Source organism: Juglans microcarpa x Juglans regia, chromosome 2D, assembly GCF_004785595.1.
Source record: "Juglans microcarpa x Juglans regia isolate MS1-56 chromosome 2D, Jm3101_v1.0, whole genome shotgun sequence".
Lineage (NCBI taxonomy): Eukaryota > Viridiplantae > Streptophyta > Magnoliopsida > Fagales > Juglandaceae > Juglans > Juglans microcarpa x Juglans regia.
Genome location: NC_054596.1, coordinates 10,602,414 through 10,628,862, shown reverse-complemented (window position 1 = coordinate 10,628,862; position 26,449 = coordinate 10,602,414). Strand labels below are relative to the sequence as shown.

At 37.9% G+C, this 26,449-nt stretch overlaps 1 protein-coding gene across 2 annotated transcripts; it reads left to right on the top strand.

Annotated features, from left to right (window-relative positions):
* Positions 1–311: 311 nt before the first annotated feature.
* LOC121250552 lies at positions 312–2,522 on the top strand. 2 transcript variants are annotated; one of them, XM_041149689.1, is made up of 3 exons: positions 326–523; positions 625–768; positions 2,176–2,522. In XM_041149689.1, the coding sequence occupies exons 1-2, from the start codon at positions 428–430 to the stop codon at positions 733–735; spliced, it is 207 nt and encodes a 68-aa protein (XP_041005623.1). In that variant the 5' UTR covers positions 326–427; the 3' UTR covers positions 736–768; positions 2,176–2,522. The 2 variants fall into 2 exon arrangements, with proteins under 2 accessions (XP_041005622.1, XP_041005623.1); XM_041149688.1 differs by lacking the exon at positions 2,176–2,522 and having other exon boundaries at positions 312–523; positions 625–969.
* The last annotated feature ends 23,927 nt before the right edge of the window (positions 2,523–26,449 follow it).

Below are 26,449 nucleotides of genomic sequence, written 5' to 3'. Positions count from 1 at the left end.
ACCCGATCCCTATCTATTCTTAAAGTTACAAACTCATCGATCAACAACAAACTATTTTTAACTCACTGTTAATGCAAGTTTAGGGATGGGGATGATCTCATCATTTTCCGGCTGTAAAAAATCCAGCCTCAACCTAGCACAATGGTTGGGCTTGGTCCGGATATAGGTCTCTCAGTTCTGACTGCCATAGACCACAACATATTACTATCATTTATACATTCCAGATGCTGAGTTGGGCCAACCTTCAATTTCGCAAGCCTAGCCCTTTAGTTCCTTAATAGTGTCAAGGCAAATAAATTCATGAAAAGGACATTATCCAGAGCAATATTGTCCCCCAGTGACAGAGATAATCCTTATCTATCCAGTAGCAATAGGCACTCTCCTTCTAAAAAGAAACTCTCAAGCGAAGGCCAGAAGCAAGAGAGAAATGGATGGGATACAGCAAGTGGCCTTACCCGTTCTAGGAATTGTAGCAGCTGCAGCTGTTACCTTCTATGTTGTAAGCTTTGCCGAGCTTAGAGAGGTACATTTTCTACGACCCCTCTCTTTCTTCTCTCCTCCTCATTAATTCTCGTTTGAGACAGTTCTCAATTTGGTTAACTCCGAATACTTTTGTATGTGCAGAAGTCTGTCAGAGATTTAGAAGACTCGGAGTCTGAAAATGGAGGATTCAAGTATGTAAGCTCGAGGGAGAGGCGGGCTAGAAGAAAAGCAGAGAAACAAGACAAAAGTTAAAGGAAGGCAGCGCAGTTCTTGGCTCCTGAACAAGTATTTATTAATTTCCTCCTTGCTCATATCCCATATTTCCATGGCGTTTTTCCATATGCAGATAAATTATGCTTTATTTATTAGGCTCTGGATGTTGGTTTAGATCAAATTAAAAGCAGCAACTCTAAATTGAATGCTCAGGCAGATGTATGAATGCGAGGAGGGTAATAAATTATATAAGGTCTGCTTGAGACGGCTGTATTTGGGAGCTTTGAGAGTATGTATGCATGCAAGGTTGAGATGAGAGCTTAGAATACATTTGAGCATCTACGTTTGCAGAAAGGAACTAATGAAGTTGCTTGTCACAACTATTTTATCGGCCCATGGCACAAAAGTTTAGAATATCTTGAATAATGATATATATAAAGTCAAAATATACAAGTCACAGGTACATCTTTTATAAAAGCTAATCCTGTTATAAAAAAGTATAAAATATTTATTTTTTATTTTATAAAATACTTGCATACTTTTGAGATTTGTATTTGATATTATTTTTATGTTTCCAATGTAATTGTATTTTTTTTTAATTTATATTTTTGAGATTTGAAGAAAACGAGGTAAACCTCGTGTTATGGTAAATCCCAACACGATTATGTACTAGATTTCATTTCATCACGGAGAGGTTAGTGATCAAATTCATGAGATTCCAATCGGCCCCTTAAAAAAAAAAAAAAGATTAGAAGAAAAACTAAATAGTTTTATCAAAAGTGATAGAACCGCTTAATGTGCTTAGAGCATCCACATCTGGATCCTTAAAAGTTTCTATAAATTTTAGTCAAAAATTATTTTGTTTTTTTAAAAAATTTTCTTCTAAATTTTATCTATCTCAAAAAAACTTCCTACATTCCACTCCCTATTTTTTTTTCTATTTTATTAAAGAAAAAAAATTATTTTTTCCTCACTTCTATTTACAATTCTAACTACTCACTCTTTTGTCTTTTTTCTTCTGTTTTGAACTATTACTCTCTAGTAAATATTTTTAACACAGTGTCGGAAATTATTTTTTTGCCGGTACCATCAAAATTTCAAAATTATTACATTTTTAAGAATAATATGAATTTTTCTCAAAGTTCACATTTTCCAACGGTATTATTTTGTAATGGTTAAATTTTAAATGGTCATATTTTTGTCATTTGACTAACGACAATATATATATATATATATATATATATTTATCATTTTCTTAACAAACATATTTTCAATCGGTAATATTATGATGTATAAATAAAAACATTTGCTCTTTCATTGACATCTAGAGCAACCTAAGTTTCATTCCAGATTAAGAGAACATTCTCATTTCGGTCTCATTCTCCACATGCTTTTGCTGACACATTCTCATTCCGATTTCATTTATCGTTCCGATATAAATGACTCATTCTTTCTTTCGCAAATTGTTGCTTCACTTAGGCTCTGAAGATGAGTTGGAGATGGTTCTTAATAAAGATGGAGGATCAACATCTCATTGTGGTCGTACTTGTCAACGTCGTAAGTATATTAGGAGTGATCATTTAGAAGGGCACGAACGGTTACTTTGTGACTATTTAGCAGACTCACCAATATATTACTTGAATTTGTTTTGAAAGAGATTTTGTATGGGTCATAAACTTTTTCTTTGTATTCAACATGAGGTAGATGCTTACGAGCCTTACTTCATCTAAAGAAGAGATAATGTTGGAAGAATTGATCTTTCTTCATTGCAAAAGATAGCTGCTGCACTTAGAATTCTTCTGTATGGAGTAACCTCTGATTTCATAGATGAATACATACGGATTGGAGAAAGCATTGCAATGGAGAGTTTGATAAATTTTTGGTTGCCATCGTAAATATTTTTTCCAATGAGTATTTAAGGTCTCCAAATGTCAATGATATTACTTGATTACTCTCTATTGGTGAACAACTTGGATTTCCTGGGATGCTAGGGAGCATTGATTGCATGCACTGTAAGTGAAAAAATTGTCCGGTTGCGTAGAAATATATGTACTCCGGTTATAAACTATTATCTTAAAAGGGGTGGCATCATATGATTTTTAGATATGACATGCATTTTTTGGATTACTCTTTTCTCATAATGATATCAACGTGCTAGAGATATATTTTATTTTCACTAAGCTTGCCCAAAGGCATGCTTCTCCATCAATTACTCAATTAATGGTATTGACTACACTATAGGGTACTATCTTTTTGATGGTTTTTATCCAAAGTGGTCAACATATTTTAAGACAATTCCATCCTCACAAGGGCAGAAGAAGAAATATTTTGCAGCAACATAAGAATTTGCAAGAAAGAATGTAGAGCGTGCATTTGAAGTTCTTCAACAACGCTTTGCAATAGTTTGTGGACCAGTTTGAATGTTCAAAGCTAATGATCTTAAAAAAATTATGAAAGCATGCACAATTCTAAATAACATGATCATCGAAGACGAGCGAGATGATAATCATGATCTTGACTTCGAGTACGAACAGCTTGATGATAGTCCTCCTAAACTATTGCGCAGTCATACAACTGAACTTATGGAGTTCATTCAATATCATCATTAAATTAGAGACATTTCAACTCATTATTATCTCCAATCGGACCTAATTGAGCATCAATGACAATTATATAGCTGGACTTAAATATGTCTGGAGCTAGGGTAATATCTATTTCACAAGTTACGCTTATTGTTTCCATTCCTATGTATGATTTAAATTTCTTTATAAAAGTTAGCAGAAGTTATTTTGGCTAATTGTATCAAATTAATATCTATAATATCTGTTGGAAAAAAAAAATTAAATTCTTGTATTACAGATATTATATATCCTCATACAACATGCAACCAAACCAAGTATAGTTTCATGCATCCAACGTAACAAACATTAGCCTTATACAACATCCATCCAAAATCAAGTGTTACAATGATTAATTCAATTACAACAAATTACCAACAAAATAACAAAGTGTCACTGCTCCTTCCTATTATGTCTAGCCATAATTCCCATTTGACGCTGTTGGAAATATGTTCGTTGTATTTCAGGTAAGCTAGTGACTTCCATCAACATGATCCACTCCTCCCTTTCATCGCTCACTTGTTGCTTTCTCCTCCGCTTTAAATCGAGCAAATTCAAGTCTTCTCATCCACCTGCTGTATTTTTGCATTCTTCCTCTCTTGATCATAATGCATTTTCTGTTCCTTAAGAAGGACAAACTCATTCTCTTGAGCGCGTGATTCCTCAAAAAGAGTATACTTCATCCTAGAGAGCTTGACAATGTCCTCAGCTGGCCTAGTTGGGGCCTTCCGCTTTGCTTTCTCGGTGTTCATTCCCATTCGCCTCTCCAATTTGACATCATCATTGTCAAGAACATGCTTTTCCTCGGTATCATTTACTGAATCGACATCAATAGAGGTACTAGTTGGAGTCGGCAACATTGTGGATTTTCACTTTGGACCATCCTTGGAGGAATGTTGAATCCATTTTGGTTGGTCTTTCAACAGGTGCCAACAATGCTCAAATGGAAATTTACTTTTCTCTAGTGATTAGTATGTCAGCTTCGCTTTCTTAAACATGCAAAGAAAAATAAAAATGCTTACAGTGTATTTATCCATAAATATAAGACAAAAGTATGTACAAGAACTTCAAAGTAGTTGATGGATATACCTTGTCTTGCTCAGTCATACCACTTTGGTTTAACCCTTCCACTTGGGTTAGCTCCGCATAGGATTTATTGGTTGTTTTTTGAATCACTGACCACCGATGCATTAAGAACCCAATGGTCCGCTTCGTTGTACTTTGCTTATACCGATTGAAGCATAAAAAATTTTCTCCCAAAATTGGGCGTGTCTTTTTATCAGTTCCTTGGATTGCATCTATTGAAGAATTTAACCATGCCAACAAGTAGTTTGTCTTCCTTTTGGGTGAAGTTGGCACCCCTATTGGGTTTCTTTGTGGTAAGAACTTCCACTTGGGGTGGGGGTGGGGAGTTTTCCACCAAAACTCAACTGTGTTGAGTTTGACTTAAGAAAGTGTGGTTAATGTTAGGGTCTTGAGTTAGGGGGGTCGTGAAGAACATATTTCCATGCTCTTGTGAGTTCATCACTATACAATCGAAGAAAATGAAGGAATTTAGACATGTTAGAAACTTTCTCGTCATTGGTGAAAGCATTATATATGCAAATCGACTTAGAAAAAGAATGGTTACATAGAGGAATGGGTAAAACTTATGGCTACAACACTCTGTTGCCAGTGATTGGTCATTCGAGTTATCTTGACATGAAATTTCTGCCCATTTCCCTTATCCATACTCAAGTTTCACATCATCACAGCCGAAAGGAAAAACATAGGTATTATAGGGGCAACAAAGTTGCTACCAACAAGGACTGATGGGGCTGCATGCCCCATCAACCAACAAGGGCCAAGCCCCCTTGCACACCCTCCTAACATCTCAACAATGCACAAAAGATGTTAAAAATTAGAGGCACAACATGTCAAAAACTAACTTTTCTTCCCCACCTTATCATCAAGAGCATCCACATCCACTCTCCAAACAAGTAAAATACAAAAAATACACATGTATTATAGCAATAATGCGCAAAATTGTTGCCAAAAATACAAAAAGTTGTTTCTATAATACACATGTATTATAGTAACAATGCACACGTATTTTTCTTCCCCATCAACTAACAAGGGCCAAGCCCCATGCACAACCAAACATTTAATTCAAGAAAGAATAAAACCGAAGTCCAAAACATATTATAGAGGCTCGTAATGGTACAAAGCATTGCTGCCATTACAAGAAAAACGGGTATTTGTGACTATTCTTTTGCAACGAAAAGGATTATTTGTGATAAAAAAAAGACTCATTTTAACTAGAAATAATCATTTCTCTAAAAATACCTAGTCGCAAATAAGCAGTTTCTTGTAGTGCGCCACCGCCGCTTGTGATTGTATAATAGGAATACAATAGTGAGGCTTTTCAACCGAGTCCAAACCACCTAATTTAATGATCACTCTGCACCAAGATTAATAAAATTGTCGGTGGAAATGAGTTGTAAACCTCTTGTTTTCTCTCCTTATTTCCCTATTTTTTTTTAAGTTTCTGCCTCTCTTTCAAACGATGAAATATAAAGCTACTTTTAATAAAGTCATGATTTTTGTAATTTTTGGTCAAAAAATAAAGGTTGCTAGGCCGTACCACCTTCTGGGAAAGAAATAGTTAAGAAAAAAATGAAGATTAGGGTAGTAGGTTAAAAACATTGATACAAAAATTATGTGCGCAGACATTTATCAATTATATATGTGTAAACTTGGAATCCATTTGTAAGGATATCGTACGTGCACGATATCATTGCTCAAGGCCAATGACTAAAACATGAAAAATAACTTTTTTTATCTTTACAAAAGCAACAACTTCTATTGGCCGCTAGTTATAATATCTATTGAGGCTCATCATCAGCTGTTCGGTTCAAATGAAATCTTATTCAATTTGCACGATCGACCGGTAAAATTCCCGTTTGGCCTTCTCGGAGAGCTACAACAGCTTCATTGCCATTGGTTGCAACAATTATGCCTCGATGTGGTCGCTGGATGAACGCATTAGTTTTGGTGGGCGAAAGTCGATTCCCTTGTGACAAAGCTGAGTTCATCAATAGAAGTAGTTGCCATATTGGCACCTCTAACAGTTGCCAAACTAAAATCCCTTATGATCTCAGCTCTTTTATTACAACTTATATTGAGCCCAAAAATTCCCACACTAATGCATCCACTATGCGTTCATGGTTGAAAAAAATTGGTTCCAGAAAAATTTCACAAATCCATCTTATCGAAATTTATTCATTCCAGTGGTATTGAAATGGGGGATTGATAGCAATTCAAATTTTACCATGGGACCAAACAGCAAGCAGAGGTACTTCTGTCGTAACAACGATCCTACTATGTTGGGTAATCACAACTTCACAATCTCCACCTATACATGTGCATGTGCTCCAGGCTACAAAGGAAATCCCTATCTTCCTCAACTTCATGGATGTCAAGGTATATATTAATTCCTCTCGATCTTGATCAATCCCATTTATTAAGATCTTCTTTTTATTAGAATTTTTCAACTTTGGAAAGATTTTTCGGCCTTAGTACAAGGAAATAATTCTGTCAGTGTCTTCTATTCGAAATTAAAAGGTGTTTGGGATGAATTGTTTGACTTTGAAACCCATACCAGTATGTGGATGTAAACTGATCTGTGTGTGTAGTACTTGGGGGAAATATTAATAGCGACTTGGAATAACCAAATCAATTACCAAACAGTGGAAATGATTCTCTCCCACTTTGTGTGAATCTGTTAGGAAGTAATTTAATAGAGAATAATCTAAAACAAAATCACACAAAGAGCCAATAATTTTTTACTTGGAAAACCATTCAATGCAAAGGGAAAAATCACTGGACCTAGTCCAGTTAAACCTTCCACTATCAACAATGATGTGTACACAAATTTTCTCTCTAGATAACACTAGAGGCATAGAATCAACAATAATCTCAAGAAAACACTTTCTTAGCAACCAAATAGTGTGATAGAAGAGATTTCACCAAAGAGATGCGTTACTGTTCATGATCTCGAACACCATAAATACTGCTCCAAATCCGATCTCTACTGTTCAGATTTATAGAGCCTCAAGTTGTGAACGTGCCTGAAAAATTTCAGCTCAATCAGACCATAGACGCTCCGATCAAAGCGTCTGATTGAAACTGGATGAACTTCCCTATTTTTGGCTGTCTCTTCCTCTCCCTAATCTCTCACATGTTCTCTCTCTCTCTCTCTCTCTCTCTCTCTCTCTTTCACACTCTCTTTTCTATTGACAAAAGCAGCAACACTTTTTTTTTTTTAAACCCCTTCCCAATTTTATTCAAAAAACCCTCACGTATGGCAGAAGAAAACTGTGGAACAACCAAAACACTTGGGGGGCTACAAGAACACCCAAAACCCAAGTGTAAAAAGGACCCCAAACTCTATACCCAAAACCAACAACAAAGCATCAAAAAACCTGTATTAAGGAAAATTCACGACAAGAGAAAGAAACTAGATACAAAAAGACCAAACTCATACAAAAGAACCTAACGTCTCAAGGCAGGTAGACCCAACTTATCAACCTTCAAAATCCCCTTTAGCTGATGCGGAAGATCATTAAATTGCAACCACGTCTCATAAAGCCTCCCAGAAGCCATCCGTGCCAAGAAATCTGCCCCTACATTACCCTCCCTATATATATGCCAAAACACGAACTGCATAGAGGATAGAATTCCAAGAATTTTCTCCCAATAATCTTCAAGGTACCATATTCCACACCTCCTTTTCTCCAACCAATTTACAATTAAGAAGGAATCTAATTCTTCCCAATAACCTAAGTGTTGTTGCTTGATAAAAGCAGCAGCACTTAGGTTTTAATAAACCTAATTAAACTGGGCTTAAACCCTCTCTCCATGTAGGCTTAATGGACCCACATGGGCCATCCTCCATATAGGAGGGAATACACACAACAAATCTCCCCTTCTCGACTATGTGGGGGACTCACCAAACCTGCTTTTGTTTTGCATACTTCAAGTTTTTGTATAGGTAGTGGTTTTATCATCATATCTAACCCATTCTCATCAGTATGAATTTTCTTAATTTGTAACAACTTCATATCCAATGCATTACGAATCCAGTAATACTTCACATCAATATGCTTGGATCTTGAATAAAAAGTTGAGTTCTTACTGAGATAGATGACACTCTGACTGTCACAATAGAGAGTATACTTTTCTTGTTTCTGACCCAGTTCTTCTAAAAACTTCTTCATCTATATCAACTCTTTGCTTGCTTCAGTTATTTTAATATACTCAGCTTTTGTGGTAGACAAAGCAACACATTTTTGTAGTTTGGATTGCCATGACACAGCTCCCCCTGAATAAGTAATCAAATACCCTAAAGTGGACTTTCTGGAATCAATGTTATCAGCCATATCTGCATCTGTAAACCCTTCAAGTATAGGTTTACCATTTCCAAAGCACAAACATACCTTGGAAGTACCTCTGAGGTATCTTAAAATCCACTTAATTGCATTCGAATGCTCTTTTCCATGTAGACCAACATGTTTATTCCTATTTGGTTTTTGCATACGATCAACCAACCGCTAGCAGGTGGCGCCCGAGGACGAAGAGAAGACTTCGTTCATCACTATCTGGCATCACCGTGTAACAATATAAGCCTTAGTTAGGGATGAACGAAGTCTTCTCTTTGTCCTCGGGGTTCATACAAATTTGGTTATATCATTCTCCATTTGCCGCTCGACTTCTTTATAAGCACTACGTTGGACAACCACTCCAGGTAATGGGCTTCTCAGATGAATCGTGCACTCAGCAGACGGTTCAGTTCCTCGGCTATGGCGACGTTGTTTTCTGCACTGACACTTCAATGCTTTTGCCTCACTCATTTGGCCTTTGGGTCTACACTAAGGTTGTGCTATATGACTTCGGGCGCTATTCCAGGCATATTCTCGTGGCTCCAGGCAAACACATCTTGGTGCTCGATGAGAAGTTACTGCATGGCGCTCCAGGCTTCATATGTCATTTCGTTGCTAATCCTTGCCCCGACTTTTATTCGATCTAGGTTGAGAAGGATGAGCTCCAATGGCTTGATTGGTTTCACTTTCCTGAGCCCCTGCTAATCTCGAACTTCGTTTATGACCTCCGTGTAGTCGGGAGCTGGCGGCAAGGTGCAGGCACCCTCCGCAGGATACGCCTTGCTTACCCCGCTGTTTGTAGGCATCTCTTTGCGGGTGTGAGCATTGCTTTCTTCCACTATGTCCTTTTCACTCCCAAGAACTTGGTTCTTTTGATGGTTAACTTTCATGTCACTGGCAATACTGGCAAGCTTTTGAGTTGTCTGGAACGGATTGCCTCAAGCGCGCGAAGTACATGAAGTACCGTGTAGTCGTGGGTTCGGATCCTATAGACAGTACCACTGTTAATGTCATGTTTTGCACACCTTTGGGCCAGGCTCCGACAACTTATGTCTTCAGAAATGGGCCTGCAAAGGATATAAAGGAATACATCTAGGAGAGGGTAGTCCTGGGGCAGGGGAGTTTCAGATGCCAAAGTTAGTAAATTCTCTTGAAAGTTTATAAACAAGTAATAGAGTCTCGGGATCAGAGAGCTTTTCTCGTACCTGAAGCTTGCTATTTATACCGTGGGTCGAAGGGAGGTGTAGATCGTGTTTGTCTCCATGGAGTTCGTGCCTTTTCTATTGTTTCTATTGTCAGAGTCTTTTAATGCGGTGTGGCTCTGTGATGACACCATAAATGTGGCGTGTAGCTCAGTAGTGGCGGCGTTAATGCGGCATGGTTTCCAGGTTTGACTTTCATCTATTGTGAGTCATAGATGTTCTAATGTCAATGGATCGAGGGCCTTCCGTATTTCCCGTTGTGTCCTGTGCAAGTTCCCAGGTTCAGAACGCAGCCGTGCAATGTTAGGCTGACTTGTCCTATCGATTACTCGACTCATTTCCCTGGTAGACACCTTGCTTCCATTATGGTCTTTGTGACCCTTGGGCCGGGTATTGGGTAGAGGCCTAATGGGTTTTGTGAACTGGAAAAAATCTCCTTATAGTTTGTATTATAAACTATACTATTCGTATGATCAAGATGATATATTATTATTGGGTAGTTTCCGGGCCATGCTGAGACTTGCATGGAGGCCGTGGCTTAAAGGGGACTATTGCATGAGGAAATTTGAACTCTTGACATGCACTATATATGTGAGGTGTTTGTTAAGTCTAAGAAAGAATGCTCATATCTTTACTACTTTCGAGGTATTTCCAATTGTTTTGATTTGGCATCTCTTCTGTTTTTTTTTTTTTTTTGGGTGATCATGCTACCCACTCAGCGTGACAAATGACAACCCTTAATTTATTATTGAATGAATATATTTAGGAGTAATTCTATACATCAGACTCTTACACTGCACACTCACACACGTTGTTGTCATGTTTAATTTTTTTTTTGGGATCATGCTGGCAGGCCGCCCAGCGTTTACCGCTGGGCATACTACTTGGTATAAATTTCTGTTCTTTTTCTTTTGATTTTCTTTTAAGTATTTTCTTAACATTCTTAATCATTAAGAAGAAAAATAAAGAAAATACACAATTTCACTAATAGTCACTTTTTTAACCATTAAGTAAAAAAAAAATAAATAAAAAAATTAAAATACATAAGCGGTAAGATTGAGCGGTAAGTTTGAGGGGTTCTACTAGCATTTTTTTTTCTCTTTTTCCCGAGCTTCTCCCCAAATAGCAAGATCTCCCTTCCGTACGTATGAATATCTCCCTCTCCGTGTGAATATCTCCATGCAAAGATTTTTTGTAAATCTCGCATCTCTGTAAATCTCATCTCTCTCAGGCTTGTCTATTGTTTTCTTTTGCTTTAGCGGATTGATGGGTTTGTGGTGGTGGTGTTTGGCAGCAACAATAATTATTCAAGATAAAACAACCAGATTGTATTTCTACAGATGAAACCACACAACATTATGAACCTGAGCATGGACCTACTTTCTTCTTGCTACAGATAAACCCGATTGGTTGATCTGCTGTGATTCTGAGCCACTCAAAGCATCCTTTCTCGATAGGCCAAGAGAGGTTACTTGAGATTTTCCATCTGCTTTCTTATTTAGTAGATTCCTTGTAGCCATTGCTCCATGTGTAGTTAGAGAACTGGAGATAGGGTCACTGCTGTTCGCACTGGGTCTTTCCAGAGGTGCGAGGTGGGTGGCTTCAGAGGGGAGGGGGGCAAGAGGAGGGTGGTTTTTTGTTTGGGAAATATTCTACCACAAATGGACTACACAAAAGCAATTCCACAAATTAATATGGCTTAGTGTGATTCGTCAAATTATAAAATTACTTTTATTATAAAGTATATCTAACAGATCAGATGAAACTACGTCAATTTGTAGAATTATTTTGTGTAATTATTTTGTGAATGTAGCAATACTCTTTTTGTTTAGAACCCTAACATGGAGAAATCAGACAGGTGTGTATAGAATTTTTCTATATTTAATTAGACATTAATTCTAGGGCCACCAAAAAATGTGACCCTGCATTGTACGTACCGATAGTATAAATTGCTCTTTTATTTTTTTGTGTTTTTTTCAAATATTTTAAAAACCTCTTTAAACATTTTGTAAGGAAAAAAAAAAAAAAACTTCAAACACATTAAAAAATACTTCCTTAATCATTAAGTAAAAAAAAAAAAAAAAGAGAGAATAAGTGGGAGAAACGTTTCTTTCCAATTTTTGAATTGTTATAGAAGGGATTAATCATTAAGTAAAAAGAAAATAAAAGAGAGGATCGGTGGGAGAAACATTTCTTTCCAATTTTTGAATTGTTATAAAGGGATATAATTTTTTATTGAAGAATACGAAACTTTGTTTTTTAAGAAATAACTAATATATAATTTTAATGCCTTCGCTCACTAATTTGGGCGGCCATTTTTCTTGCCAACTATCATTTTCCCTTTCCCTTCCCCTTTTTTTCCTTATATATATATATGTATGTGTATATGATAGATATATATATATATATATATATATATATATATATCTCTTTCCACTACACCTTAATGACATGCGAAACCGAAGCGTTTTTTGGTCTAAACCCGTCTCTCTCTCTTGAACCCTCTAAATCCATCTCTCTCGAACCCTCATTATAGACCTGTCTTGAGGGGGTGGGAGCTTCGGCTTCTTCCGCCTCCCTCCATCCCCCACCGTCCTCTTTGTGTAGTGCTTTGTTTTTGTTGTATTTGTTGTGTTTGCAGGCTAAATAAGGGAGAATCGTGGATCTTGGATGTCCGGCGACTATAGATCAGCACGCGCCTCTCCATGGCGTTGCCCAGCCGCCGATCTTCAAGACTTCCGAAGGCGGCTCCAATCGGAGAGGCGAGTTGCTCGCACGTGCGGCCAAAAATCTCGGAGACGTTCGGCAAGTGGCTCTCTCGCGATGCCAGGATGCCCTCTGCCGTCGTTGCGCGCGGCGCCACTAGGGTTTGTGAGTCCGGATCCTCCAAGATCGGTCGGCGGTTTCTCCCAGGGTGGCACGTGCAATACACGCGCCATCGTAGCCGAGTGGAGCATTATTCTTTTCTATTTGTTACAATGGTTTTTCTATTGTATTTTATTTTCGTGTCCTGTTTTTCTTTTTTTGAAAAATAAAAAATCCAAAAATGTTGTCCCTTCGGACCTTGGTCCGAACGGTGTGATGTCCCCTCTCCGCTTAGGCGGTGTATGGGGTTGGTGCACCCTACTCCGCATAGTCGGGGTATGGGTTGTCATTTAGTTACTATTTCTCTGTCAGGGACAGAGTTTGTGCACAACGGATCCTTTAGACCTGGTCTTTAGTGATCTGTCGTCTGGACTAGACCATGTCAGCCACGAAAGTGTGCTGGGGAGCTATTAACATATGTAACTGATTTTTTTAAGTCAAAGTTGTATGTTCTTTATGAATGAAATATGATCACTTTTATCAAAAAATAAAAAAAATAATGACATGCAATCAACTTGTAAAGAACACTCTCTTGACATTAAAAAATAAAAAACTCCTAGAGAAATTCATTTTGATCTACTAGTACTGGCGGTCAAATTAAAGAGATGTTTCAAGTATATTGCTCTTAAGATATATCATAGTACTCTTATAACCCTACTAAATTTTATTTTCATTTAATTTCCTTCTCAACAAATTAATAATGCATTTTTAGCATCTTTCTAATATTTAGAGATGATATCTTTCTAATTTAAGTTAGTGTTCTCATTCAAACAATTACCAAATATAATATTTACTATGCAAGGAGCAACATTTCCTATTCCATTGGGTTGAGCAGGTATTAGCACAAGCCTTGGAGCGTTATTTTTGTTTATTGGTGGATGGTGGTCATATAAGGTGATTAAGAAAAGGAAGAGGATGAAACAATGGGAGAAGTTCTTCCAACGAAATGGTGGATTATTGTTAAAACAACTGCCGGCCAAGATGGAAGCCAATTTTTGAAGCCTGAAACAAAGCCAGCCCTTGGTCTATAGGCCAATAGTAGTGTTTTAACAACAAAGTTCACTTTTCAGAGTGCGGTGACATTCTTTGTGTTTTAGTAGCGATATCTGACTTTATTGCAACGGTATGTTCTGTCACATTTAAACCAATTTTGTTGTGACGTTTGTGGCCATCGGTGAAGTGTGTTTTAACGGCAGATATTTGCAAAGGGGGGGTGCCATAATGCACCAAATAATTTTCTCTTCCCCTTGTCGCCAAAACGCAACTTCACATCTTCTTCTCCATTCTCGCAAACCTCACACAGAAACTCCCCTTTTCCATTTTCCCAAACCTCGATTTCCCTGGGTTAGAATTAGCTTTGATTCCTCATTCACAGATTCGACCCCTTAGCATTTCTCCTCCACTGGATTTGCCTTATGCAAAAGGCCCTTTGATTCATCTCCTCATCCACAGATTCGTCTTCTCCTCATCCACTGATTCGTCTTCTCCTCATACAAAGTCGTTGGTGGCAGTCTCCATCACTCCCATTTACACAGCAAAATATGGTACACGACATCTTGTAGTCCTCTATTTGAAGAAAGGCAAGACCCTTGTGATTCCAGAAAAGTTCCTCTTCCAACTCGCCTCCTCCCTGTCCTCCACTTTTCCAATTCCTCCCCAATTTCCATTTCGGATTTGGCCAAATCTGGACGCTGAGTGATTGGTTGGCAGTCCATATCGGAGCTGTAGATCATCGATCAACGCGAAAGGCCTTACTGTTTCATGCCCCACAGGTAATTCTGTATCTCTTTATCTATCTCTCCCCTTCACCCTCGTTGCAATTCCAAAAGTCTATTTATGAAATTCTTGCAGAATAATTTTTAGGGGCCTTGAATCTTTGCCATTTCCTTTATTAATTAATTTTATATCTCTGCCTTTTGTGTAACTTGTGCTCTAAGATGTGGGTATTACATGTTGAGGAATTTTTGGGTGATAATTTTGTTCACACACCACATATTTGATGAGCAAATTATGTCGGCAAAACATGCATGACCATCCATCCCACTTGTGCAGTACTGGCGTGTATTTTGTTCAGCCAAATTTTTTCAAATCTACTTGTACGAATCAAACAAATGATTAGAATTATTGAGTGTTATAGGGTGGAAACACTACAACAAATACATGCTTTTGCTGCTTTTTTTTTTTTTTTAATTTTATTTTCCGATGACGGTATTCAGCTGGTAAGAACCAGATATTACCTTTCATTTCTATTCTTCGCATCTACTAACAGGATCGACGTCAATTTGTGGCCTTTTGAGGCGACTATTGGTTGCAGCAAGAGCGTATCACAGCAAATAATCGCCTTTTTGTTGTATTTACTGCGAGATAGTCTCGCCACAATTTTCTTCTTCAGCCATTCGTTAGATTGAATCCATTTAAACTGTGGCAAAAGGTTTATTGCGACAATAGATTTCTGCGGCACAACAACTTGCCGTAACATATCACATCCAACATCAATTTATCTAATCCCCATGAGGTCTGTACTTTATTGCAGCGGGTGTTAGTTGCAGCTAAAGCTTTTTGCTAGAACATATTTCGCGCTAATAATTCTAGTGTCGACCTACGAATCACCGTTATAACTCATTGTATATATAATGTACTGTTTTTTGACGACCTTGTACGCGCATTTGGGCCAAGTTTTGCTTGGGTGTGCCGATTCTCTCTCTCTCTCTCTCTCTCTCTCTCTCTCTCTCCCTCGAAAAAGTTGTTGCTGCTACTGTCACCGCAATCATGTTGCCGTGCCGTCGCATCGTCGCCGGTTAACTCCTCGTTTGTCTCTCATTTTTCCACCATCGACTTATCTCTTTCTATAAGTCTCACGAAGGCCCTCTTTCTCTCTCCCTCTATCTCACTAATTAGTGCTACCCTAGCCTCTATTTGCGTAGCTCCCTTCGTGAAATTTTTCCACCGTCTCGCCGTACTAGCCTAGCATTTCAGAGCGTCGGCCACCTCCTGCGGTAAGCTCTTTCCTTCAACTGCAATAGTACTCTGTGTCGGGTAGAAAATAGCATATATATAAGTTGTCCATGGGTGTAGACCGAATTTAGTGATTAAGTGAAATTAGACTACAATGCAACAATACTAATTGAAATCCTTTTGATTCTCTACGAAATTAGACTATAGGTATAGACCGAATTGTTCCATCTCAGTTTCTGTCCAATATATATGTACCTATAGTCTAATTTCGTAGAGAATTAAAAAAACTTCATAGCAAAACATACATGCCTTACTTTAGAAATAAAGGGTTTGAAGCAATTTGCCTTACTTTAGCCTTGAGTCTCTGTGTTTGAAAGTTATGATGTAACTTACAAAGTGGGATTTTGCAAAGTACAATTATTACTATCACCACCAATTTGAAAAACTGTAGCTAGCTTCACAACGTGGAAAACAATCACCAATGTAAGACATAGCTGGAGAATATCAACAAAATCTTATGGAACCAAAATCAAAACTCTCCAATCCTATAAGGCTTGGTTAGTAACATAGTTCATTATCTCACCACTTGAGTGCACGAATCTAGTAGACCAGGATAATCTCAATTGCTTTTTATAAATTGCTGTTGTGAACAATGACATGACTTTCAACCCAATAAAAAGGGGTTGTAAAAACACCATTCTCTTTGTGATATGGATTCTATGCTAGCATAGAATGTCCTATGTGATGGTCGGGATGATGGTTTAGTGTTAGCAACTGCTTATTCAACTTCCATATGTAGAAATTAATGCCATAAGCAGAAATTTATAAAGAATTAAACTGCTCCAAGAACAGACTCTAACTTTCTGCTTATGCAATTGCCAGAAGCAGAAAATTAATGACCATAAGTAGAATCTTCTACTTACCATTACTTATACCACCAAAACAATGAACTAAAAAATATTAAATTTTTTAAACAGAAAATATTCTCCATATTGCCAGAAATTTATGGTTGTTTAGGCATATCATGTTGTTCCCTGTACAAATAGTGGTCTAGAAAATTAATAACATTTTTTTTTGGTTGTAGGTTAACTAAGTTGTACTGATGCATACTTATGCTTCAACTAGCATGCTGGAATCCTATTGAATATGTTGGTCTACTTTTATAGAAAAAGCATAGTAAATCGTGGGGTGGTAATGCTGTCTTTGAATTATTATGATTTTGCAAGACGTCACATTGTACATTTGTATTTAAAGACTTTTCGCTTATGGTATTCAAACAAGATATTTACTCACGTTTATATACTCTTAACATAATATCAGGATATCAGTGACTTTTGAATAGGGGTGCAAATGGTCCGGTTCGGTCTGGCAATGGACCGAATATTTTCTGTCCATCGCTGAACCGGACCGGACCGGATCGAACACCCAAAAGGACCAGACCGAACATAGTCAGTCCGGCCTAATTTTTTTTTTTTTTTAAATAATAAATAAAAAAATTTATTTAACAAAATTAAATTAAGTGACTTATTAATGTGGATTAAGTAAGAAACTCAATAAAAAATATTTTATATGGTCAATGATAATAAATTAGATGAAAATTATATTATCAATTTATATAGTTACTATATAATTAACTAATTGATATTATATATTAGTTAATTCATAGAATATTAACAAGTGTTAATAACATATTTAAAATTTTATATTGTTAATAGTGATAGGTTAGATGAAGATATATATAAAATATTGTTAATTTATAGAATATTAACAAGTATTAATAACATATTTAAAATTTTATATTACAATTATTATATAAAAAAATATAAAATATATATTTTTTATTTTTCATTCGGTCTGGTCCGGTCCGGAAAAATCCTGGACCGTGGACCGGACCGAAACTTTTCGGTCCTCTAAAATGTGGACTGAGACCGACCGGACCAAGTCTTGGTCCGGTTTGGTCCGGATCGAAACGGTCGGTCCAGTCGGTCCGTTCGGTCTGACCGGACCGTTTATCACCCCTACTTTTGAATTATGCTCATTATATATATATGTTTGTGGCATGTCAGTGTCATATAATGACTTTATCAAATATATATTTTCCTGTTTCGATGTCATGTTCAAGTAAAAGAAGAAGCTTACATATCTTACAATACTTCTTATAGGACACAATATGATGCTATTTGGAGAGGTCATCTATGACAGCTTTAGTGACCTTTCAATTTTATTACCATTAAAGTGACACATGATAATTGGGCGTGTTTGATAGAATGCAAATCTTGTACTATGTAAATCTGTTTGCAATGTTAAAACTGCCATAGAGTTAACTCTATGACAGTTTTAACATTGCAAACAAATTTAACTAATTATTGACATCAAAGGGACATTGCTGGATATTGACAGATTTAAAACTTGACTATCACATATGTTTGCAATGTTCCAGTTGCAAACGTTACTTGGGGTGGTGGTTGGGAGGTTTAACTAGAACAAAACATGATTTACCTATTGCATACTAAAAGAAATGACTCATATATTGACAGTAAGTTGGTACTTAATGCTATGGGTGGTATATAAATTGGGTAGCTTTGAATTTCAATTATACCCTACTGCCTTGTGAAGAGGTTTTTAGGCATACTTAATGGTTTCATTTGCGGACTAGTGTTATTGCAAAGCACAAATATTGTTCTAATGCTCTAGAGATATGGTGAAATATAGATAGAACTAATTATGTAAAATGTCATATTTAGTGAACTTACTGTTGTTATATATACATGACAGGGTTCTTGTAAAGGCAAGGTAGAAATTTCAGATTCGAGAAGCGATAGCAAGGTGGTACTGCTTGAGAGGTTGTTCATGGCCCTGTGAAAAATAAGGTATCAAAAATGGAAAGGTATTGAATTCCATTAAAAAAGGCTTATAAAAAACGACATTCAATCATTGAGAGTATTACTGACATGCATGCAGTATATGAATTGCTTCAACATAATGAATTTGAACTAGCTTCATGATTACCAAGTAATGAAGGAAAAATGAGACATTTTTTCTAGTGATGGAGCAATCATTTTGTAGAGTGTTTTAGGCTGCCCAACACACAATAAGCATATTATTTGTACTTGTTTGGCAATTGAAAGTACATTTAATGAAAATGTGATTTTAATAACTTAAAATCTTAACCATGCCTGCATTTTCTAACCTAGCTTTTATACCATTGTTGTGTATTGGAACAGGTGATCAATATTTTACCATCCAAGGGCAGTGGTGATTTGGATGTGCGTCCCAAGACCCGAAAGAACTTTAAGTTTAAATTTTCCTCTGTACGTGGGGTATGTACATGTACATGTAGAGATAGTAGGACTGCTAGCATGTTGAAGTAACAAGTATGGATGAGAATCTTGAGATCACTGCTAAACTAAGTTATGGACAAAGTTGAATGAAAGAGTAATCTCTAGCTGAGATATTTGAAATATTGCCTTTAGTAAGAATGTAAACGATTAAAGTCTTCAATTGCAAGCTTGTGGTAGAACCTATAATTGCATGGTTGATTAATTTAGATATATATATGTAATGCCCCGTTCCCGAGGGTTTGGAGAGTTAACTCATGTTACCTGATAATCAACTCCAACATTGCTAATATACTTCCAAAAGCTCCAAATCAAATGTAAACACTTCAAATTTAATTAACTACACATATTCGTATATAAAATCATCAATACAGTAACCCCAAAAATTTTCAACTCCTCTACATGTCACTTAAACTTACGTTTCAACAATATAATTATCAAAAATCACCAATACTCGTCAAAAGCTTTCTATTCTTAATCCACTATTATTAAGTCATCTCACCCAATTCTTCTTAGTCTTGATCCTCAGCTGAAATATCCAAAGATCATATGAAAATATTGGAGATAAGAGGGGGTGAGTTATCAACAACTCAGTAAGCAGAGAACATATACTAGTATGCAAACATGAGCATTTACAGATTTTAGAATGCAGAACAAAACACTTTTTATTTTTCAGAATGCAGAGTCAGAACATGTTATCAAAAATATCAGAGCGAAGGTTTCAGAAAATATTCTTATCCAAAGTCTTTTGGCATAGCATAACTGACCACCATCATACCAGAACATCACATCGCATCAGATACCATGTTTAATCCCGGTGGTAGGGTTGTGCAAACCCCGGTAGCTAACCGAGTAGAAACAGAATGTGAATCTTCCCCTTATTTATTCTCGGAGCTCCGAGTGTGCACACAGGAAAGACTACCAGAAAAATCACTTTATTTCCAAAGTGGGTGCACTAGAAACAGAACAGTTGGTACCAACCCAAATAGATGCCACTATTAGCACCCGTGGTAGGTCAAATAGATCACCATCCACAAACCACATCCCGATTCAGAATGTCATGCCTAAAGTTTTCAGAAATCACATCATATCAGAGTACAAAACATCTTCAGAACGAAATAAAGTTTTAAGAAATCACATCATATCAGGCTACAGAACAACTTCAGAACAGAACTGAATCAAATCACAAGCATAATTTTATGCACAAACTGTCATATTCGCTCTCTTTTGCACAATTCAGAAGCAAAATGCAAAATAGTTCATATCTACACCAGTCAAAATAGTTCATGTCTACACCAGTCATACCAGAAAATACTTTATTCTTAAACAGAATCTCATGAGTAATGCAGAATAAATAACTGAGGTAGTTCAAATCTCTTTTCATAACAAAACATGCATATTTTCAAAAATCAACTTCAGCTCATTTTATTTTTTATGCAAATTTAGCATAGGAACTCCGCTTACCTGGACTTCTTAGTTTTTCAGAATTTTCCTCAAAAATGTTGAGTCGACTATAAATCGTCACCTATAAAAATAATCACGTAATTTTTGAAAGTTTTCAATCAATCACGGATTTCGATATTTAAGCCTAAGCTTCTAAAATAACCTATTTTAATTCCTCAAAACTTAAAACCCTCATAATCCTAAAATATATCATTACTTTCTCAAGTCATTAATATCCACCATAACCAATGTCAAACTCAAAACACTCATATTTAAACCCGAAATGACCAACAAATCACACAGCATAAACCAATCACACAAACAACTCCATCATTCAATCCAGCCGACCCCTTACTCCTCGGACTCAGTCCGGCACAACCAACCAATTCGCAATAAATATGAGTTAGTGCAAAAATACATTTAAATCTCAAAAGTTTTTTGGAAAAATACTTACAATGCTATAATATAATTTTTGAAAGATCAAGGAGGTGCTAGAAGTGGCAGCACAACAACGGAATAGTGCAAAATGCACTGTGACCGTGGGTCTCAAAAACTCACTTTTGAACAGGGACAAACCAAGACTTGAGATTACTAGAGAATGACTTAGGGATGTCGGTGAAGCTAATGGTGGTGGTGGTTGGCCGTGGGTGGCGGCGTAGAGGGCGGTTGAAGGCCAAAACGTCTAAAACGGAAATGTTGATGGTGGGGCTTCACCGGTGACGGATCGGAGCTGGGGATGGGTGGTTTAGGTTGCTAGAAGGTCAAGGATGAAGTGGTGAAGAAATGGTGGCCGGAGGTGGCGTGACGGTGGCGCTGGAGCGAAGAGAAGGTTGCGGCTTCAAGCCGTGCGTGGGGATTCACGGCGGCGCGAAAGGGGCTAGGATTGAAGGGGGTAGTCGCCGGCTGGTGGGGAAGGGAAGGAGAGGGGTGGTGTCGGTCATGGGGGCGTGCGGAGGTGGGCTGGGTGGAGAAGAAGAAAACGCACGAGGAGAGGGGAGAGGTGCAACGCGCGAGAGAGGAGAGAGAGAGAGGAGAAAAGAAATGGGGGGAAAAGAAAAGAGGAAGAAAAGAAAAAGAGGAAAAGAAAAAAAAGTGGAGGAAAGAAATGAGATCCAATCCTCACATCTTGGGTCACACAAATGATAAAACGAAAAAGATTTCAAAACAACAAGTCAAATAAAATAATTTAAACATAGTGCTTAAATAAAAATAAAATAATTAAATCCAACAATAAATTAATTTAAAATAAAGAGCAATTTAAATAATGAACGATTATTAATAACAAGAAAACACATTGAATTAACAATTAAAAATCTTAAAATAATATAACGTAAATTATCTAAAATTTAAAACAAGAAAGCTCACAATTTTAATAAATGAAATAATTTACTTAGTCAAAATACACGTAAATACGGGGTATCACAATATATATATATATATATATATATGCAATCTCCTCTCTGTGTCTAATATACACACACTGATATATATATATATATATATATATATAGGCCAACATGTGCCGATATATATCATGTGCAAAACCATATTCAAGTTTGTAAATATATATATGGGTGCAAAACCAGATGATCGCCAATTTGATTAGGATATAGATGTGCTTGTGTGTGAAAATTAACCCTATATATTGTGCAAACCCAATGTGAGAAAATAGACTTGATTAGTTCAGGATTGTCAAACCTTGAATGTACATGTTTGTATATGGTGCCAAATAATTTGACTAATTTGTAATAATCCATCCAGCCCTAGCTCTGCTTACGATCAATCACCATGCATGAGTACTATAGTGTCGATTGGTAGGACCATTTCCACATATTAGCAGAAATTTAATTATAATTAAATTTGGTCCATTTGCCCTTGAAAGTTAAATTCCATATGATTAGCCTGCCTCATGAGCTTGTAAAAATGTAGAACCAAATTTGATGAGCATATGTGAGAAAAAAAATTTTGGTGAAAAAAGTTTCGCCAGAAAATTCATACCTAGTGCCGAATAACCTAGGGTGGAAATCGATCGATAATTGCTACTGCATCGACATGGGGGAATGCCGTAAATTGGCTTCTAGGCTTTGAGTCCTTAGTAATCTCTGGCGAGCATAGTGCTACGGGAATTTGTTGCGCAAATTTGGAAGTGCGGCTAGCATAGTGCTACGGGTAATTTGTTGGGCAAATTTGGAAGCGCGGCGATTTGGGAGAACACCGTAAATAGGCTTCTTGTTAGAGACCTCGGTCTAGTCCTTAAATACTATGTTGTCCTCGCCTTAGTTCTCCTTGTGATGTCCAAAGTGACTAGCCCTCTTGCTTGGCCTTGCACGTATGATGGTAATGATGGGTTTCTAGGTTGATGAAAGTATGGTGTTTCGTGGTGAAATGATGATGATGATGAGTTCGGGTGATCTAAGTGATGATTTGGTGTGTTTGATGCAATGTGCAACTGCTTGAAGGTTGTCCTTGATGTTGGCACCACTTGGATGATGTTTAGGGTTGGTATGGTGAAGATATACTAGGGTTTGGATGGTGGCTAAGAGGAATTACGAATTTGGAAAGAGTGGGATTAGGGTTGGAGTGTAGATGAGTTGCTAGGGTTTGGAAGAATGTGCATGAGTGAGGCTAGGGTTTGGTGGCTAGGGTTGGCAGACTTTGGGGTTTGGTTATTGTGTCCCTAAATTGTAGGATCAAATATGGAATGAGTGATTCGGTTTTGGCAATGGGAAGAAGATCTTGATTGACTAGATGGATTGAAGGGTTTGAGAGATTTAAGGGATGGGTGATAAGATGGAGATTTCTAGAATCAAGGGATGTGATTGAGATGAGTCAACTTTCCTAAAATTAAGAAAGTTGCCAAACGGGACTCTTGAGGGACGGCTAGGGTTTATGGAAGGTGGAAAAAGACTAATTTTGGTAAGTGGCAAATATGGAATTGGGGGATTGGCAAGATGGAGGCTTAGGGAGTTTTGGCTAGGGCAATTGGGGAATGGAAGAATGGTGATCTAGGATTGTAGCCAAATATGGTAAATGTGGAATGCACTTTGGTGGCCGTAAGGTGTGTTTGGGGAGATGGAATGGATGCAAGAAAATATGGATGAACAAGATGTGAAAAGTATGAACACTAAAAAACTATGAATGAACACAAAGATAAAAAATCAACTTCGATTCACGAATTCCACAAAGTTGAAAAGAAATAAGATAGATTGAATTACACATAGTCACGAATTTCATGGTGATGATCCTCTACTAGGGATTCATGAATTTTACCCAAGTAGCTCAAGTGCCAAGCACCGAAAAATGATCTTAAGAACAATAATCTGTCCACTAAGGGAATTTTCTAAAAGATGTAAACTAAATGACTTAGTGCCATATTTGTAGAGATTACAAAGTGGAAACCCCTAATAGGTCTATTGGAATACAATTAAATAAAATAAATAAAGTTAATAAACTGATATGGTCTTGCATGGCCAATGTGGCCAGTGACATATGTTGGCCCTTGGTGGCCTAGGCTAGCCCATGGCATGGGCCATGGGCATGTTTGACATGGTTAGCATGGCCTGGGCGCTGGGGCTACACGCTGGGGTTGCTGCATGGGAACGCTGGGCAAGGTGCCTGGGTGCTGGGTATGTGTCCTGCGCGCGTTGGGCATGCTGGGCGTGCTGTACGTATGCTGGGTTGGTCACTAGCCTCACTGGGCTTCCTGGGCGTTTCATGGTAGGGGCCATGGCATGCTTGTGGGGATGCTGCGGTGCTGTCAAACCATGTCAGCAGCTGTGTCGAGGCATGGGTTGTGGGGCTGTCCAGACTTTTCAGTGACAGCGTCAACATCAGCCATGGGCCCATCTAGTCTTGTCATGGCATGGTTGGCAGCTTGGCCGTGAGTCACAAAACATAGGGTTTTTACATTCCCCTCCCTTCAAGCATATCCTTGCCCTCAAGGATCAGATTTGAAAATCTCCATGCCATTTCCTCGTACTCTTCCTTGACCATCTCCATGGCAAAACAGTGTGCCCCTCCTTTGCCCAACTTCTATAGCATTGAGGCCTCACAAGACTTGGCTTCCTTGGATGCCAAGGTTGCCCATGCATACTTCTTGGACCCGAGCTTGAATTCCATGGTCCTTTTGTTGTAGTCAAGCACTACCCTGCAAGGCCCTTGAGCCATGGGTTGCTCAATACCACATCAACTTCTACTAGAGAAAGTACATGTAGGTCCACCACTATTCTCACCCTTTGAACATTCATCTTTACTCCCCTTACTTAGTTCTTCACATTTCACCCCACTTGCCATCTTTACCTCAAATGGCTTTATAGAAATTGGATTCAACCGAACCTTGGTGACAATGCTGAAGTTGATAAAGTTATGTGTGGAGCCACTATCTACTAACAAAGGGACTTCAAATTTTCCTATACATGCCATCACACTCATGGAGGTATGCTTTTGGGTCCCGGTCATGGTATTAAGGGACAACTTGACCTCATCATTTTTTTCATTAAACTTGGCCTCCTCTTGATTGGACTCTTGGCTAGATGATTCCAGAACGTAACCATCATCCTCTTCATTGTTCCTCTCATCAATCAACATGTACACTTGTCCCGATCAACATTTGTAGCCTATGCCCCATTTTTCACCACACTTAAAACAAAGACCCTTTTTTTTATTCTTTCTTGGACCTCTTCCCTTGAAAACTTCTTCACTTCAAGTGGCTTAGATTTAGAAACACTCACCATTTCCTCATTGCATTTCTAAGGAATATTGGTTTGCAAGGGTGTAGTAAGTTTGCTCCCCAACTCTTTAGATTGACGTTTCTCCATATTAGTGCTTTCTTCTAGGATCTCCGCCATCCTCATGGCTTCTTGAATCTTAGTAGGTTGCTTCAATTTGATTTCCTTGGCCATCCAAGGCTTCAATCCATCAACAAAAGTGCACATAAGGGCCTCCTCAGACCAACCTCTCACAAGTGTTTGTAGTTACCTAAATTCTCCAATGTATACATGCACCTTCCCTTCTTGCCTCAAGTTGGCAAGTTGGCCATGATGGTTAATAGTAGGGGATAGTCCAAATTGCATAAAGGATTCTTTCTCAAAAGCCGTCAATCCCATTATTTTTCTTTCTTTCTCATAATGGTCCCTTATCCATCTCCACCACTTACTTTTCCATCTAAGTACAAACAAGCCGTCGATACTCTCTCATGTCTTGGAACTTCATATGCATGAAAATAATGATCTACCTTGTCAAGCCACTCATATGGATCCCCTATTGAACTTAGGGAAATCTACCTTTGGTCCCCGGTCATAAGTCCTGTTTCCCCTTCTATCTTTATGTTGGTCATCTTCATACCTTCGGCCGCGGTGGCGTCTTCTTCTATCATAATGGTCTCCACAGCCATAAGGCCCTGCATGCTCATGCTCAAACTCGGCCTCAAAATCTTCTTCTCTTTGTGGCCTCTCAAACCATACATCTTGATACTCTTCTCTCACACTAGGAGTTCTAGTGCGTTGGTCTACATTGGGGATCCACCTCTCAACAACCACTCGATTATTTTCAACGCTACCACCTCTTCTAAACTCATGTTGTGGTAGGTCATATACGGAACCCATGACACTTGTCTCGGCTCCCAACAAAGGCATCATGCCTTTGCATATTCGGACTAGGTGGTGGCCTTTGACCATTTGTCTCCACCAATCTTCTCTCAAGCCTCTCAAGGCTTGCATTGGTCTCCCGCTTCATGGTTTCCATGGCCCTTCTATTCTCTTGAACCCCACAGTTGGTAGCATTCAATGACATCCTCAATTCGGCCAAGGTAATGGTGACGTCATTGAGGAAATTTTCATGCCTTGAGTTATGCCTTTCCAAAGCTTCAAAGCATCCCCGGTTGGAGATATGTGGCCCCTTGGGCTCTTGATTGC

Bases quoted from the DNA above. Each gene is read 5' to 3' on its own strand.
- LOC121250552 (XM_041149689.1), top strand. From the start codon at position 428: ATGGATGGGATACAGCAAGTGGCCTTACCCGTTCTAGGAATTGTAGCA. The intron at 524-624 runs GTACATTTTCTA...TTGTATGTGCAG, and splicing joins GCTTTGCCGAGCTTAGAGAG to AAGTCTGTCAGAGATTTAGA.